Source organism: Fusarium mangiferae (assembly GCF_900044065.1).
Source record: "Fusarium mangiferae strain MRC7560 genome assembly, contig: FMAN_scaffold001, whole genome shotgun sequence".
Classification (NCBI taxonomy): Eukaryota; Fungi; Ascomycota; class Sordariomycetes; order Hypocreales; family Nectriaceae; genus Fusarium; species Fusarium mangiferae.
Genome location: NW_024573921.1, coordinates 1,463,853 through 1,481,675, shown reverse-complemented (window position 1 = coordinate 1,481,675; position 17,823 = coordinate 1,463,853). Strand labels below are relative to the sequence as shown.

At 50.9% G+C, this 17,823-nt stretch overlaps 5 protein-coding genes across 5 annotated transcripts; 3 read left to right on the top strand and 2 right to left on the bottom strand.

The window, feature by feature from the left end:
* Nucleotides 1-249: 249 nt before the first annotated feature.
* On the top strand, nucleotides 250-3,248 carry FMAN_00987 (uncharacterized protein; the record flags this gene model as incomplete). The annotated part of the gene is made up of 3 exons (XM_041829686.1): nucleotides 250-550; nucleotides 705-1,892; nucleotides 1,948-3,248. The coding sequence occupies 3 exons, from the start codon at nucleotides 250-252 to the stop codon at nucleotides 3,246-3,248; spliced, it is 2,790 nt and encodes a 929-aa protein (XP_041676321.1).
* Nucleotides 3,249-5,138: 1,890 nt separating this feature from the next.
* On the top strand, nucleotides 5,139-7,051 carry FMAN_00986 (uncharacterized protein; the record flags this gene model as incomplete). Its single annotated transcript, XM_041829675.1, has 4 exons — nucleotides 5,139-5,426; nucleotides 5,481-5,744; nucleotides 5,791-5,881; nucleotides 5,928-7,051. 4 exons carry the CDS (start codon nucleotides 5,139-5,141, stop codon nucleotides 7,049-7,051), a joined length of 1,767 nt encoding a protein of 588 aa, XP_041676320.1.
* A 343-nt stretch (nucleotides 7,052-7,394) lies between these two features.
* FMAN_00985 (uncharacterized protein) lies at nucleotides 7,395-8,801 on the top strand (the record flags this gene model as incomplete). The annotated part of the gene is made up of 4 exons (XM_041829664.1): nucleotides 7,395-7,557; nucleotides 7,606-7,762; nucleotides 7,819-7,891; nucleotides 7,941-8,801. 4 exons carry the CDS (start codon nucleotides 7,395-7,397, stop codon nucleotides 8,799-8,801), a joined length of 1,254 nt encoding a protein of 417 aa, XP_041676319.1.
* A 118-nt stretch (nucleotides 8,802-8,919) lies between these two features.
* FMAN_00984 (related to ATPases) lies at nucleotides 8,920-13,351 on the bottom strand (the record flags this gene model as incomplete). Its single annotated transcript, XM_041829653.1, has 3 exons — nucleotides 8,920-9,370; nucleotides 9,422-12,903; nucleotides 12,956-13,351. 3 exons carry the CDS (start codon nucleotides 13,349-13,351, stop codon nucleotides 8,920-8,922), a joined length of 4,329 nt encoding a protein of 1,442 aa, XP_041676318.1.
* A 1,930-nt stretch (nucleotides 13,352-15,281) lies between these two features.
* FMAN_00983 (putative ASP3-1-L-asparaginase II) lies at nucleotides 15,282-16,595 on the bottom strand (the record flags this gene model as incomplete). Its single annotated transcript, XM_041829642.1, has 1 exon — nucleotides 15,282-16,595. One exon carries the CDS (start codon nucleotides 16,593-16,595, stop codon nucleotides 15,282-15,284), a length of 1,314 nt encoding a protein of 437 aa, XP_041676317.1.
* Between the last annotated feature and the right edge of the window lie 1,228 nt (nucleotides 16,596-17,823).

Sequence of the window (17,823 nt, the reverse complement as noted above, 5' to 3'; positions counted from 1 at the left end):
AACCAAAACACAATAAACTCTTTCCTCTCTCCTCCATCCATCATCGACGCCTTCAACTGTCGACCACGGATTCACGGTCGACTTTGTCCTTCAACCTGCCTGTTGTTCCCGCAGAGGACAGCTGACAGGCCGCTTCTTTTTTTCTTCCATTGATTTCCTCTCCACACTTTGAGTTTGAGCCTCATAGCTCTCCTCCCGCACAACACGCACGCACACACACCCAGCCCATAATCAACCACAACCCATCTAATGTCCGAAGTGACTTCACGGACGTCCGCCTCGCGTGGCAGAGGCTCTGGCCGCGGTGGTAGAGGAGGTTTCGCCGGTCGCGGCGGCCGACGAACCAATGGCGACAAGCCCGACCACAGCATCGCTGATTCCCAAGGTGCATTCGAAGATGAAGGAGACTTTGGCGAGCTTCGAAAGCAATATGGCGACAAGACTTCGGTGATTCGCGAGATGTTCCCCGACTGGTCTGAGGCCGATGTCCTCTTTGCTCTCCAGGAAACAAACGGCGACGAGAACGAAGCCGTCACCCGCATTGCTGAGGGTATGTTACGCTCTTTACCCACCTCAACCTCAGTCCACTCCTCGCGCCCACGCTATACACGTGCAATCTGTTCGGGATAGCTGCGCATTAACTGCTCACTGCCCTTGTGACCTGATACCGCCTGTTTCTGCTGCTAACACATGCTCTCTTCCAGGAACAATCTCTCAATGGGGCGAAGTCTCAAAGCCCAAGAAGGCTTCTCGAGCTAAGGTTAAGGACCAAGCTCCCGCATCCTCGAACGACGCGACGTCTACTGGACCCCGAGCCACTCGTGGTGGCCGAGCTGTATCTGAAGGAGGTCGTGGCCGAGGCCGAGCGACAGATCGAGGAGGCCGTAGCACACGTGGCCGACCCTCTGCTGCTCCCACTAACGGCGCTGGAACCAAGGACAGCTCAGCCTTGTCTGTTCCCACAGAGGAGTCATCTGCTTGGGGCACTAAGGAACCTAAGAAGGATACCTCAGAGGAGAACCAGGCCATTGCTGAACAACCTGCCCCATCTGCCACAACGGAGGCACCCAAGCCTGCTGCCCCTGCAGTGAAGACCTGGGCAAGCATGCTCCGTCAGTCCGCTCCTCCCAAGGCCCCGCCCAAGCCAAAAGAAGCTCCTGCTGCTCCTCAGCCAGCTGCCGAACACGCTGAAACTGAAACTGCCCCCGAACCTATCGAACCCGAGGCTGAGGTCGTGCCCGTGCCCGAGCCCGAGTCCGAAAACGTACCTGCCCCCGCCGTCGACGAAGCTGATGAGACTACACCCGTTGTTGATACCGCTACTCCCGCCGAAGTTCCTCACGTTAATGTAGAGCCCGAGGTGGCTCTTCCCCCCTCCAAGGACGAGCTCACCGAATCAAATCTTGAACAGGTTGTTGACGAATCCAAACCGCCTCCGACTGGTACTGTAGCAAGCACCGCCGCTGACTCTTGGGACCCTCGACAGAACCCCGCAAGTGTCACTGCTACACCTATCTCTGCTGCTCAGCAGCAGCATGCCGCCCCTCCCAGCGGATTCGCTGCCACCGCTGCTAAAGCTACAGCTGAGCGAACCGTCCGTACTCCCAGCCATCATCACCATCAGCGCCGTGTCCTCGACCAAGAGGAAGCTGTGCGTATGCCTGGCAACCGAGAGGTTGACCGAGCTGCTGTCCAATTCGGAGCCTTCAGCCTGAATGGCGATGAAGATATTGATGGCGACCGAGAGGAGCCCGAGACTAGAGCTCAACCTCCCGCTGACTCGCCTATCACTCATCCTCGGACCTCGCTTCCTCCCGCTACTCAAGCGGCAGTCCCCGATTCATTCGCACAGAAGCCCGCTTCTACAGTTGCTCCTATTGCAGCTCCTACCGGTATGCTATCTATTGACTTCAAGTTTGCTCTTGTTTAAATGCTGACATTTCACAGCTCCAGCTGCGCAAGCGCACGCTCAGATTCCTGGCCAAGGTCCTGCTAATGCTCAGCAATACGGTCGATTTGGCCAGGCTGGTGTCCAGGAGACGGTCGGAGTCCCCCAGAAGCCACTGGACCCCTTTAATCAACAGAGCACTCCCTCTACTCAACCTCCCTTCGACAACTTTGCTGCTCAGACTTCCCAAGCGCAACAGCCCGGTGGTGCTTTCAGCTCCGCACCCGGCGATTACTCCTCTTACTACACTGCGAACCAATCCGATCGAATCCCCTACAACTACTACGGCCAACAGTTCGGCCAGCAAGGAGGACAGGGCCAGCAGGATGGCACTGCGTCTCAGCAGCGACCTTTTGGTGGTTATGGGGCATCTCAGGTGGATAATCTGAGCCAATACCCTCAGAGTGGTCTACACAACCAACCCCGATTTGGCGGAAGTGCCGTGGATGCTCAGAACAGCGGGAACAGCACTCCCAACCCTACTACACAGGCCCAGCAACAGCAGCCTCAACAGCCCGGCCAGCAGCAACAGCAGCAGCCAGGCCAGGGATCTCAGCCTCAGTCACACGGCCAGCAGTATCCCGGCTACAACCACCCCTACTACAACACCCCGTACTATCATCAATACTACTCTGGATACGGCCAAGGCGGATTTGGCCCATATGGTAAGGGCGGCATGTATGGCCAGCCCTACGGCATCTCCCCCAATGCCCCCTATGATCATAGTTCATCCCCTGCTGGATTTGCTCAGTCTTCTCTTCATCGAGACAGTGGCTTGGGCTCTGGTCTTGGTGATTATGGCCGCGCGGCTACAACCCAGGCTGGCAGTCAGCCCGGCCTTGGTGGGAGCGCTTTCAACAGCGTCCATGATAGTTTTAATCGTGGAGGCTCAGCTTTCCCGTCTCAGGGTCAGTCGTTCAACAGCCCAGCGCAGCCCGGCAATGCCGCGGCTGATGACCTGAAGCCATTTGGCGAGCCCAAAGCCGCTTCTGGCCCTTCTCCCTCCCTGGGTGGAGCTCGACCCGGTTCCGCTACCAACGCCCCGCCTGCTCAGAGCGGTCTCCCGCCCCCCCAGAATGTTGGTGCGTACGGCGGTTATCCTAGCCATCTTCAAGGCCATAGCCTCCATGGTACCAGTGCATATGGCATGGGCGGTAATGCTGGAACCAACCAGCACGGAAATAGTCCCTATGGGTCATATGGACAGGGTTTCGGCGGCAGTGGCTACTACAGTGGCAACCAGCAGCAGCAGCAGCAGCAACAACAGCAGCGCGGCGGCTGGGGAGGCAACTATCATTAGAGATTAGATGCCCAACAGGAGCGTAGCGACAGACGAGGCCGATGCGTGACGACTGGCTTGGCGGTAGCCGACGTAATGTCTTACGGAATATCTTAGGGGATGAGAGGGGACGAGAGTTGAACTATGATCAAGGAGTCGGGGGGGTTATAATCAGCATGATGCATATGGCTTTCATGAAGCCGGACGAATATTCAGTCTCACACCTCAAATGTGTCTACGTGTACGTGTACGATTGTTTCTTTTTTTCTTTTTCTCGAGAATCGCCTTCAGAAAAGATCAGGGTGGCATGTGGCAAAACAAATCAAAGGAAAGGGAACGGGACGGGACGGAATGGAAGGGCAAGGCGTTTCGCCATGGTCTTTTTTTCTCATTCACTCTATCCCTCACTGTCATTCTCACATTACCTGGTATTTCTTCATGTGAAACGCCTGGAGCCAAACAACGAGATTGCGTGCGTGTCATATTCTTTCTCTGGATCAGGATTTGCTTGCTTTGATGGTATTTTTTGGGTTGTTTGTCGGGGGAGGTTCTCAACTGCAACGGCTGGTTTCTTATTTACGACAACAAACAAACTTTTGGGAGACGGGGTTGAACGCGTGTTCGTTTAACAATGTATTCTTTCTTGACTTGAACCGTAGGGCGATGAGGAAAGGGAAAAGGCAAGGCGTGCATGGGAGAAGGCAATGGAAAGGAATCGAATGAATTGGTTTGGTCAGGCATAAGATTGAGAGGCTCCCTTAAACGGGCTTTGATCCAATGATATCTACGAAAATGAGAAAACCTATTGGAGAGGCAATAGTTGAGTACCTACATGAGTGATTGGATGGATGCGTGCATATTGTGTAGACTGAGGGTGTTAATTGTAGCGAGGCCTGTTGGGGGATGTAAGTCTTCCTTATGCAGGCACCCCCAAACAGGAGACAGGCTCCGGCCTGACTTGTAAGTAAAGATGCTGACATCCAATGTGTACCACGTAGAGAGCAGCACAGGCAAGACTTTGCGTGGGGAGAAAAAAGCTGGCCGCTTCGTGTGTATGACTGACTGACTACCAAGTCTGTTGCTGACCGTGAAACTCGGCTATAGAGATGATTAGTCACCGGCTTATGCGGGGAGCTATGAACAAAAGAGGAGAAAGGGAGGGAGAGAATGACGGGATAGATAACCTCTTGCTCTAGAATTAGGCAATAGATGGACTAGATTGTGCTGTTGGTGCTGGAAGGCTTTCCCCCGGCAGCGGAACCCGGCATGTGAGTTGGGGATAACGGGAGTGGGGTTGAAGATGCGAACAAGATCTACCATGAGAGAAGACCTTTAGTCATCATAGTGATTCTTTTTGCAAAGAAGGGAATAGAGCAGCGTCTTTTCCATCGTGTAGGTAGCCCATCAGCCCATCATGTCACTGAGATAAGGTTGTTGTAGGGATGATCACCTTGGTAGAGACTTGTCTGTCTACTGAAGCTTGTTTGCCTGTCAATGTAACCAAGTGTTGCAGTTCCGGGAATAATATTATCCTCGTCAAATGAAAAGGAATTCGCTATTCGGCTAGACCCCATCCCCCACAGTCTACCCCAGTCAACTGACTGATTGATACGGAGCCTCGAGGCCTTTTGGACCGAGGTAGCGAAAATAACCCAGTCACAGAGCTCGCCAAAGGCATCCCAAAAGATACTCAACATGTACAAGTATTTTTATCACTCAGAATCAAAGTCCCAAGTTTTCTGTCATCCCTCAAGTCATCCATTGGGGGTTTAGGCTTGGCTCTCAAGGGTTTGGGTCAATGTAATATATATTACCCTGGGCATTTCCCCATTGTTTCCGAGGTGATGACTCTTGAGACTCTCTCTCGTTCTTTGTTCTTGCTCCTTCGAGTGAGCAAAAAGAGTTGAGACAATGGCTGACCATTCCAGTGAGAAGAGACCAGACTTTGCCATTGACTCTGCTCCCCAAAATACTGCTCTAACCTCCCCAGGGCAGGAAAAGATTGTCCCTGGAGATGTGATTGATAACGAAAAGTCTTGTCACCCTCTCAGCTCCGACAATCGGCCCCAAGAGAATGTTTCTTCCAACGATGACGGGAGCGGTGATGCAGAATCGGTAGATTCGAAGGATGAGTTGAGATTATCCAAGGCGCGATGTATAGCTCTCGTCTGCACCGTCACAGGAGCTTCTTTTCTCAACGTGAGTCTACTATAACAAAAAAAGTATCAAACTCACACACACTAACAATGATAGACTCTTGCTAGCCAAAGCGTCGTTATCATCCTTCCTCAGATTGGTCGGGCCCTCGATGTTCCTGACACGAGACTTCAATGGGTAGTATCATCCTACGTCTTGACATTTGGCTGCTTCTTGTTACTCTGGGGCCGGATCGCAGATATCTATGGCAAGAGACTGATTTTCATACTGGGGTCTTTTTGGGTTACTATCTGCTGTGTTGTCAATGCTTTCATACCCACTGAGATTGCATTCGATCTATTCCGTGGCCTTCACGGGCTGGTGAGTTGCATCCTACTATGACACAGGACACGGCTGATAAGTCCAGGGTGCTGCTGCTAATGTTCCCACGGCGATTGGTATCCTCGGGACTACGTTTCCTCCGGGCAAGGCAAAGAACTACGCCTTCAGTGCATACGGTGTGTTTTCTCTGAATACTCGTCTGGAGTTTGCTAACGACGCCAGCTGCCGGTGCACCCCTCGGTAGCGTCTGCGGTAATCTCGTCTCCGGTCTCATCGCAGAATTTGCCAGTTGGAAATGGGTCTTTGGTGCCCTAGCCATCATGGCCGGCATGATCGCCGTTGCCGGTGTCTTCTGCATCCCGTCTCCGCCTCCGGAGCTCCGGCCCGAGCATAACAACCTTCGGTCCAAGACGGCGGCCGTGGACTGGATTGGCGCTACTCTCATCACGTGTGGACTCCTTGCACTTATGTTTGCTTTGACTGAGGGAAACGTTGTTGGCTGGACTGCACCTTGGATCCCCGTGCTCATCGTTGTGTCGTTTGGAGTCATCGTCGCGTTCTTCTTTTGGCAGCGATATCTGGAGCAGAAGACGAATCGGCCACCCCTTGTCAAAGTGTCAATCTTCAACAACTGGCGATTCACAGCCGTCATGATCATCATGGGCTTTTTCTTTGGTGGATTCAACAACTATCTCATCTACGCAACGTACTACTTCCAGGATTACCAAGGTCTCTCGCCACTGCAGACAATGTTGCGATTCATCCCTACCGGTGTAAGCGGCTTCGTGGTTGCTTTTTTCACGGCCTACTTCCTTTCACGGGTCCCGACGTTCTTTATCCTGGCGTTCGGACATGTGGCTGTTTGCATTGCTGCTGTTTTGTACGCCGTGCCAATCCCCCCGACGACATCATATTTCGCATGGGGGTTCTGGGCTATGATCCTCTCTGTTGTTGGAGCCGACACGGCTTGGCCTTGCCTCACGCTCTTTACTTCGCATTCTCTCCCCAAAGAGGATCAAGCTGTTGGCGGTGCACTGATCAACTCTTCTGGTATGATCGGTCGTGCCATTTCACTGGCTATTGCCACTTCGATACAGTCATCTGTCATGGCCAAAGAAAGAGGTGTGAGTGTTCAAGATGTAGGGCCAGTCAAGGAATGGGATGCGCCGTCTCTAAACGGTCTTCGCGCCGGAGCTTGGACAAACTTTGGCATCCTTGTCATTGCGCTCGCACTCGTTGTGTACACTTTTAGGAGTATGGAAATCATCGGAAAGATTCCAGATCGCCCGGAAAGATCCGAGGGCGTGGTTAACCAGGAGGATACAGACGTTGAGAGACGAGGATGACGAGACTCCAACGTGACAAGACAAGTCAAAAATAGGTAGGTAGTTAGGCATATCTAACAAGCATAGTAAGAACAAATATCCGACATTTATATCTGTTCCTGATTTGGCGATATGCATATCAGAGCCGGTTCTTCTATTGCGCCGTCATCCTATTCCTTGCCTTGATATCTCTCCGCCGGGCTATCAGTCAGCCCGATGTGTAGGGCCGTTTTGGCCGGAACAGCCGTTGAAAAGACACACAGTTTAGCTTCCATACAACGGAAATGGGACAAGTATATCTATGTATCCTGATGTCTCGTTTCTAGATAGCCCCAATGTCCAAGTCCAAGTCCACGTCAACACAATGATCGACATTGTCCTCCTAGGTGCAACAGGCTACACAGGCCGCCTGTGTGCATCATACATGGCAAAGGTCCTCCCAGGGAATGTATCGTGGGCCATTGCAGGTCGCAGCAAGAGTAAACTCCAAGCCTTACACAGAGAACTTCAGCTTGAAGAACCAAAATGTCTGTTGTGCGCCCTCGTGTTATATCCCGCTTATTAAAAGCCTATAGGTACCGTGTACGCTCTTGACCTCGCCTCCGACGAAGCCATCTCCGAACTCGTCAAGACATCCCGTGTGATTATAAATACTATTGGTCCTTATGCTACCACTTGTGGGACGGCTGTGATCAGAGCCTGCGCTGAGAACGGCACCGGTTATGTGGATTGGTAAGCATACACCATCTCACAGCGTGTAGGTCACATTCCGACTTACACCAACACAGTAGCGGAGAGCCCGCCTGGATGCGAGATATTATCGCCCAGTATGACACGGTAGCCTGTAATTCAGGTTCAAGAGTATGATAACTCAGCTGTCTACTTTCCCGTATTTGTCTGACGCTGCTAGATTATCATGACCGCAGGCTGGGCTGCCGTTCCCGCAGATCTATCCGTCTATCTCGCCGCTCTAAAGCTTCAGCGTCACTTTTCTCTTCCTACTCGTGAAGTCCTGGTTTGTCTTGAAGACGTCCGCGGTTCTTTCAGCGGCGGAAGTCTCAGCTCACTGTGTAGCCTCGAGCCCGTCAACATCGCCCCTTTTGACTTATCTCCTGTACCAAGGACTGAACAACAAGTGGCCAAAACGGGGGTTCTCCCGCCCCCCAACGCTTTTGACGTCCAGACTGTGGATGAACTGGGCGTTCTAGTGGAAAGTACCCATGCAAAGATAGAAGAGATTGTCGTTGGGCGAAGTTGGGGCTTATACGTTGGCCATGGATCAGGCTCCCTGAGCCCAGAAGGCTACGGAGAGGATTTCTTCTTCTCATCACGAATGAAATGTTCTAACGCTGTATCAGCACTGATGTTTCGAACAAGCCTCTCCCTTATCACAAATGCAATCACAAAAGTACCCCATGTACGCTACTTGGCCGCCCGGGTGTTCCCACCAGGAACAGGTCCGTCTGAGGAGACGCGTAAAAGCCACTATTTCAAGTATCGCACTCTGGCTATAGCAGACAACAAAGGGGCTGAGCCTGTTCCGAAAGTTGAAGTCAAGTTCGCATATGGTGGTGATCCGTATGTGTTCACAGGCGTGGCACTGACCCAAGCGGCATTGGTCCTCCTGCAAGGAGTCACCCCTGCTCACAAACGCGGAGGTATTTTGACACCTGCAGCATTGGGTGAGGAGTTTGTAACGAGGCTAAAGCAGCCAGAGGCGGGGATCGAGATAGAGGTTGGGGTGCTGGGCAAACAATTTGACCGTTTGTAAAAAAAAAAGATTACTTGCTATACCGTGTTTCATGTCCAAGCCTATACAATGAATAACACAATCCCAATGACAAGATAGTACCGATCTATAGGGTATCAAAACACCATAATCGCTCACTTCAGCGTCCCCGGAGCCCTTCCTCAATGCCGTGCTCGAATTCATCCTCCTCTTCCACCTGCTCATCACGAGCAAGTCGCTTTAAGCGCTCTCGTAACGTCGGATCCTGCTCTAACTCCTGCCATAGTTCAACGTCCCATTCTTCGATATTCTCACCACGACGACTCTTTCCCCAGGGCGGCCAATCCCAAAGTCCAGCAATGAGGAGAAGACGCTTCACGCATTTGAGCACGATCTCGAACAACCCCAGGAGCCCGAGTACGATGAACAATGTTGCCCACCATACTGCGTCGGCCCCGAATTGTTCCGTGAAACTATTTCGAATAGCGTATGGTCCAGACGGGCTACCCGCATAGGCTGCGTCGAGGAAAGACAGCCAAGCGAACCAGCCAATAGTAGTAACAAAGAAAGATACCATGACAATGGTAGACTTGTAATGGGTTTCGAAAATGCTAAGTTCGTTAGTCTCGAAATGGTACCCAAACGAGGTAGTAGTCACTTACAAAAGCTTCCAGTTAATCCAGAGAACTCCGACTGAAAATACGAGCGTCCCCAGGGCATACAAGCCTTGGTCGCGCGCTGCCGGTGTGATCCAACCATAGCCAGCCCAGACACCATACCAACAGATCACCCCCTCAATGGCACCGAGAAGCATCCATCGACCAAATTTCCAGATGTTGAGGCCTTGGTTGCGCTGTCCGTAGACATAAAGCTCGGGAACGGCCAGCAGTGTCTCAGCGCTGAGATCCTGCTCCCAAATTCCCATACAGATAACGCAGAGACTCGTAAAAAGTGTGTTGAAAACGGTCAGACTGGTAGCTTCGTACAGAGACGTGCCGCTGTAGCCGGTGTATCTTTGATACTGCGCTGTTGGCAGGTAAAAGAACATTTCCTTCCAGAAGGTATAAAGAATGAACTTGGCGGTACGGACGTAGTTCCATCGCCCATGGACAAGCAGCATTCTCTGCAAGAACCGAAATTGAGCAATGGCATAGTCTGCCACGCGAGCTGCTTGAAGACCCTCCTTTCCAGATATACCAATGCCCACGTGGCTGGCTGAGATCATGGCCAAGTCATTTGCACCATCGCCGATGGCCAGGGTTAGGCCTCGACGTTTCCTACCATGGTATTTCTTGAGGCGAGACCGGACGGTGCTTACCAGTAGTGCTTTCTGCGCTGGAGAGGCACGGCAGCAAATGACCGAATTGACTTGCAACATCACCGTAAAGAATGTGGCAGATAACGCTGGCGATTTTTCAACAGCCGCCAGCGTTTGGCCATCAATAACAACCACACTATGGACCGAGCCAGCTGAAAGATCCTCTTGAAGGGCAACCAGCTGCGAGTCAAGACTTCCCTTGGTAATGTCGAGGATGTAGAGATCTGAGCCGGGCCGGCAAATTCTGGCGGAGTGAGCGATGTTGATAGCGGTCTCTCGCTTGTCACCTGTAAGCATCCAAACCTTGATATTGGCCTTTCGCAACCTCTCAATTGTCTCAGGGACACCCTTCTGTAGCTTATCCTCAATGGCAGTTGCACCAACAAGATCAAACGACTGCTCGATCATGTCTCCGGCATCCTCAATGCGCTGTTGACGATCACTGAGGCTAGTCGTGGCCTCATCCCAAATCTTTTTCCAGGCCTGATACTCTTGTTCCGTGATAAACTTTTGCGCAAAGAGCAGCGTACGAAGGCCCTCGGTGGCAAAGTCATCCATGTGCTTAAAGCACTTGGTAAATGTCTCGGAGTCGTCAAGCAGGGCTGGGTCCTCGAGGAAGGCCAGGTGTTCGGGAATTGGTTGCTGGTAATGAACGGGAGTGTTCAAATACTGGCCTCGAGGGAGGTCGATTGACACACCGCGAGTCGCAATGGACAGACGGGGCTTATCCTCCGAGCGTCTGGAAAGTCGGCCAAATTCGAACGACTTGCTTCTATCCACATTAGGCCGTCTGCTTGTACTCCGGTCCCTCGACACGCCTGGGTTTCGTCGGATGGTGAGACTGGGCCTACCACCAAAACTATTGCGCGGCTCTTGCTGCTCGCTGCGTCGGTGCATCTCACGCTCCAGCTCAGCGCTCTTTCGAACCTCACTAGCCTTCTGCTTGGCAATCTGCGACATCTTGAGACGAGGTAAGATAGCAGAGTCGGCACCTTTACATATGACCGACACACGACCGTCTGGGAAACGCACAACGACCGACATCTTTTTTCTTGCACTGGTAAATTCAATCACGTCCAGCACCTCATACTTGAGCTCTTCCTTGTGGCCGTCAGGCTGAGTGACCTGAAGAGTGATGGTCTGCGTCGTTCGATTAATGACAAGGTAACCGAGTTCCTGAGCAGCCCTGACGAGAGCTAGCTCATCGGGAGATGCTGCTTGAAACTCTAGCTTTCCGTCCTCCTTATATTCAGGCAAACAGGTATGGCAGAGAGCTACGGCGAGAATGTACTGCTTCGCCTTTCTAGCAAACCCCGAGTTAGGGCGGAGACGTAGGTATTCAATAAGGTCATTCGTAGTCACGTCGGGCTGAATATGATCTGGTCGTCCGGTTGAGCGCCATTGGGACGAAGACCTACGACTCCCAAACGAATTGCGCGATGGTGCCATTGAAGGTCTCGAGGGTGCCATGGATGGGCGATGAGACATGGAAGGGCGAGGTGACATGGAGGGTCGAGATGGCGAGGCGAGAGCTAGTGGCGTGGATGGTTCATTCGACGCCTCGGCCTGTTCCTCTCTGATAACGACCGTGACGGGGTCTGTCTTGTAGACTGAAGGCTCACTTGGCTCAGACTCTTCATCGAGCTTAAAATCCTCCGCTTCATCGACCTTTGGTTCCAGGTCCATCTCATGCAACCAAACAGTTCCTGCAACGCTGATCTTTCGAAATTTCATGATATTGTCCGTCAAGGTTCCTGTCTTGTCTGAGAAGACGTATCCCACCTGACCCAGATTCTCGAGGATAGTGTTCGTATTGCATCGGGCAGGGGTATCTGTCTCTTCATCATACATTTCAATATCCGAGTTCAGCATCAGCAACTGGCCGATTTTGACGATTTCGAGGCTGATGTAAAGCGACAGGGGTACCACGTTATTGAACATGATAATGAATGCAATGATAATCTGGTAGAAAGGTACCTTTGCTTGTTCCAAATACCATGAATGCCTTTCTGTGCTCTTTTGCCATTTGACATAACCCATAGACACTCCAACAGATAAGACCACGACATAAGTGGCAAGGGTAACGACGATTTTGTTGACAACGCGCTCGAGGGCCGGCTTTTTGGCCTTTGGGTGCTTGTTGGCGTTCATGCGAATCTTGCAGTCCTCGCCAGTGTTGATTACTAGCCCAATTGCTGTGTTGGTGTTGCGAACTACACTTCCGCGATAAATAACCTCATTTGAGGTCAAGGGCACAGTCTTTCCGCTGACTGTCACGCGACCATCAAAGTTGTAGAGGTCAGGATTTGGGTTCTCAACGACGAAATCGGCCTTACACTTGGAAATCCCCTCGATCGTATCGCAGCCTTCCAAAGCGGGCGTGACCTGCTTGCTCTTGAGATTGGTCTCTCCATCGAGAGCCATGGTTTCGATGTACGCCAACTTGTTCTCCCCGTCGCTATGTAGCAAAATAAGGTCTGCGGGAATAGGCTCGTCTCGGCAAAGCCTGATGATATCTCCGACCTTGATCTCGCCCCATCTCACAGGAACCCAACGCAATCCATTGAATTCCTCCTCCGGTACGGGATGCGGCTCAGCGGTCGAATGGGTCAAAAACGGGTTAAGCTTTGTCCACTTATTAACTGGTCGTAGCTTTCCCGTGTATTTATCTTCTCGTCCAAGCACAGTCGCGAAGCCAGCGTTCTCAATTTTGTCCAGGCGATACCTTCGATAGTCGTCGTAACCTTCTTTGACAATTGTCAGCATCACAAAGAATAAGAGCGGTAGAATAGTAGTGTAGGATCCGGTCGTCGAAAGGCCTGGAATCTGGTGTGGCTGTTAGCAACAAATCCATCTTCAAGGTTCCGCTCATACACACCATCTGCGGTATACCAACGCAAAGGAAATAAAAGTTTCCAACGCGAGAGAACTGAAAGAAAAGTTGCTTGGGTATAAAGTCCCATACTGTGTATCTTGACGTTCGAATGCTGTTCGAGACATATGCGAGACCGCGGCGAGTATCGATCAAAGGGGCTTCGTGTTCGAGTTGAAGAGGTATACGTCGCCCATCAGTCGACACAGTAACATGCTTGCGACGCAGAATAAGCTCAACAACGGTCTTCTGATATACATCTGCAGCAACATCCTTTATGCGATTGACCAATGGCGCGGAGCGACCGGCACCACTGTTGCGACGGCGAACGTTGACCTTTGAACTGGCTTTCGGTGATTCGGGGCCTGATGGCACCTCGGCCTCAGATCGATCTTGGAACATAATGGTTCGGCGAGTGTGTAAAACGAGTGTATTGAGGTTATCCTGGCCGACATGCGGGATGTTCGGTGACGTCGCAATGAATCAATTGAGCGTGATGGGTCGATTAACTTGAAACGAGTGACTGTTGTTGTTGCTGCTGTATGTACTGCCCTGACCCCAACTGTTCAACCATGGGGTAATGGTCTCTGCCCGGGGGAGAGAGGAACGGCTGAGCAAATCAAATCATGAGTGAGAGTGGAAGGGATGAAAAGGTGGTTGAATCTCGATCTAGAGTAGGAATTTTGGCCTGCCTTGATTCGGTGGTGGCGTGTCTGCGGCAGGGTTGTTTTGTCCGATGGTACAGAGTAGTCGGCTAGGTAATAATAAGGATAAGCTTATACGAGGTGGCTGACGCGTTGTAACGGGAATAAACGAATACAAAAATTAGATATGAGTTTAGTTTATCATGATTCGAGATCTATTTGGATGGGTGTACCGATGTTATGACAAGCTTTACGGATACAAGTAAAGGGATAAAATATGGGGAGTACGCGTGGAGCGTTGAGGCCGAACGGGAGGCTCCCCCTCTATGTCTCAATCTGGGGCAAGTCCTTAATAGAGTTCAGGACGGTTTTGATCTGATAAATTTTTGCAATTACACCCATGCGTTCCGAAGCACATGCTTACTGAACAAATTGATTTGGAAGCTCTAGAGAGTTTAATGAGGCAATTGGAACTAAAGTCTTCTTCTCCGATTTATATAGTACAGTCAGCTGCATATCCCAGGTTCTCTCTCAGACTCAGCCGTCATAGTGGATCATAAAACCACCTGTGGAATACATACGCACCAAGACGCACATCACAGCCAGTATCAATCCCATCGTCCGTCAACCAGCTCAGGATCTATCATTCTTATCATTCATTTTATGATTAATTTGTGTTATCTAAACTTAACTACTACACATGCTCTTTTGACAGATTGAGGAATTGCTACTATTTATATCTTTACCACCGTTTCAGGGTCCCGGAAAATCTGTACAGTACATCATGGGAAACACCAAACCCCAATTCTTCATTTGACATTCACTTATCACAATTATATGATGCAATCTCGCGAAATGAGTACATATGGATATACTTCCGGATCTTTCCTGAACCTCCGAGGCATCAACTCGGGCTTTTAACGACCCTCCATGTCCAACTCCCCTGTCAAACTACACACCAAGGATCTTCAGTTGCAGCGTGTGAGCCCTGGCTCCCTCTCCAGACCCCCCCTTGTTGGACCGCTACATTGCCTGCTTTCGTGCAGTTTCGGTTATGTCTGTTTTTTTTGCTTCTTCCGCTGTCACTTGTGCAGCTACCCATGGTACACCACGAGCGTGTTGATGAGCAAGGATTATCATCAAATCCACAACTTAGACATTTGCTCATAAGTTGCTTTGAGAACCACGTTAAGATGTAGTTTGAGTATATATGTTGAATACAATTAACTTAATTATACCCCTGCACGTCAAGCACCTGTAAAACAGATTGCTGGACCAGCTTTATCAACCCCTTCGCATCAACTTTTATAAGCACAAACAATGCAGAACAACGAAAAACAGATAGCCTCCCTACATGATCGTTTGGTTGTATCAACCATTTTGCCACTCCAATTCAAGATGCCTCCCAGATTAAATAACGAAAAATGATCTTTTGCAAAAACAAAATAAAACAAAACAAAACAAAAAGCAGATAGCCACACCCAATTTTTTGACATTCGCTAAAAAGACAAAATGCGCCCTGAAGATCCAAACCGTTTTCTGATGCATGCGTAAGCCTCCGAGTTGTATCGAGTTTCCCTATTTGATCGTGATCTTTTTGGAAGTTCCTCTAAAAAGGTACCGGTCCTGTTGGTAATATGTCTGTATCATCATGCTGTTGTGGTCTGAACCCTTGATCTTTTGCCCCTTTAGTGCACTCCCGCATGCTCAAAAAGAGCTCGGATGGCGTCGTTGTCCATCTTGGCCTCAAGCGCGAGTTGGAGCTGGATCCTCGCTTTTTGGGGGTTGAGGAAACCAGCTCCGATTCCTGCCTGGCAGGGTCCCACGAAACCGCCTTCTGGTCGACGGCTCACTATCACGGGGATCTTGGTTTCACGGACTATGCGTCGGATCTCCTCGGTGCCCTTGGAAGTCCAGAATCCAGCACCAAGGCCTGCGAGGACGATGCCTCGTGCGCCGAGATCAACAGCCGCCTTGAACATCCCAACACTGAGCTCCTGGTAAGCGTAGAGTATGTCCACTTGAGGCAGTGCTGCTGCTGCTGGAGGTCGGGACGGTAATTTGAAGTGGTGGTGGCCTAGAGGCCGTGATGGCGGGTAAAAGAAGACTGGCTGGATATTGACAAATGTTCCCAACAAGCCGCTATCAGGAGCTTGAAAAGCATCGAGATGGTTGGCGTTCACCTTTGTCGTGAAGCGAGCAGATCCGATGCGGTCATTGATGGCAATCATGACTCCCCTGCCTCTGGCGTTCTCACTAGCAGCCAAAGTCACTGAAGACAGCAAATTCATGGGTCCATCAGCGCTTATAGCCGTCGCAGGACGCATAGAACCCGTCACAACCACGGGCTTATCGCTCTGGACCGTGAGATCGAGGAAGAAAGCCGACTCATCCAGAGTGTCGGTTCCGTGCGTCACAACAGCGCCCTGTGTAGATGGATTGTCGAGATCGGCCTGGATTCGCTCCGCCAACGCCTGTAACATGTCTGAACTCATGTCTATACTGTCTGTGTTGGCGAATTGAACGCCTCTCACGTTGGCAACATTGCACAGCTGTGGCACCGCATCAATGAGGGACTGGACACTCAGCGCAGCTGATTGATATCCCGTCGTTTGGTCAGCCGAACTAGCAGATCCAGCGATGGTGCCCCCTGTCGCATAGATGGTGATATTTGGAAGGTTCGGACTGAAGCAGTTGAACTCAGGGGTAGTTGAGATTTCAAAGGGAATGCCTGTCTGTATTGGCGCCTTTTGCAGTGCGGAGAAGTGTGGTTGAAGATACAGCTCATGAACAGGAGGGCCCAAGACTGAAGCGGCCCACGAACCAAACTGGAGCAGCGCCGTTGAAGGGGCCAACACACTCAGGATGATTCGCCACAGGTAAGTTGTCCATGAAGCCGATGAAGGGGTCATCTTAATGGTCGACGAAGCAGCTGGTCTGGAGCAGTAAACCGGAGCAGTAGCAACCAAGGCGCGGCCGTGAAGCCGTTTAATGCTGGGCATCATGATTTGTGATTCTTGAGTCTTTAGCTTAGACATCGAGTACAATACGGTAGGACGCTTGTCCTTCTTTCTCGCCAGCCAAGGTCCAGCCTCTGAGGAAAGTGAGAGAGGGAGATTTAGATAGACTATGAACCCAGCAGCGAATGTCCCATTCTTGTACTCCGTAGTACTGCGCGTATGGCTAACTTAACCCATTTGCATTGGATTGTCTGTTTACAGTACAGTACAATTATTAGTCAATTTCTCCAACCTTGAGCTTCTGCTTCTGAGCACGGTGCATCGGCCCGTCAGACGAATCGCAGTCTATCTTACGACCCCTGGACACTGACTGAGCAGGGTACGGGCGTGGTCTGACATGGTTGCATTTCACGCATTTTTTTGGGGTTCTGCAGCAGCAAACAATTGATGAACTTTGCACCTCGTCCCTCGGCAAGGCCCTAGTAGTGATTGCGTTTTGCGCCATTAGCCCAGGGTTCTCTTCCACTAAACATGGGGGAGCGGAGGGGGGGTCCCATGCTGTTATGGGGCAGACAACGGCTATGGAGAAGAGCATGAGCATGGGGGCAGGCAAAGCAGACGGAATATGATGGATCAGTGTGAGTGGGAGTTGTAGTGAGTGGGTGCGTGCATTTGGTGGTGGTGATAAAATACAGTAGTGGATGGACGGATGTGATGTGCAGTAGGGGGAAATGGCTGAATAGCAGCCGAGAGAATGACGATGGCTGCAGGAAATATGTAGATGCCTTGCCTGTTACGAGGTCATACTTTGGTGCTTATGTATGAAAATACCTTGGGTATCCGCTGGTGTATGTATCGTGAGTAAGTGAATCACCCTGTATGCAGCTATTCATTCTGTCTTTTTTGCTCAAGCCAAGACAATGACAGCCTGGTCGACTCGGCTCCGACAAGGGTGCCACTGGCACTTTGGTGTGCTCAAGGATGTTCGATAACTAATGAATACCCTCTTGATGACTCCACGGCTATCCGATCCAGTCTACATCCACGCTTGCAGGTTTAGGTTCATAGTTTTATTAACGTTGCTTTGCGTTGCGTTGCGTCGTGACAGATGTGTTGTGTTGTTGGCTTTAGCTAAGCGGGCACGCAACTAGAGTGGACGTGCGTAGCAAACAAGAATAGATAATCATTATGTTGACTCGTGGCATGACATGCACAATGTAGGTGATATATACCATCAGCATCTCTTTTCTTATAGGCCGTCTCTTCATGC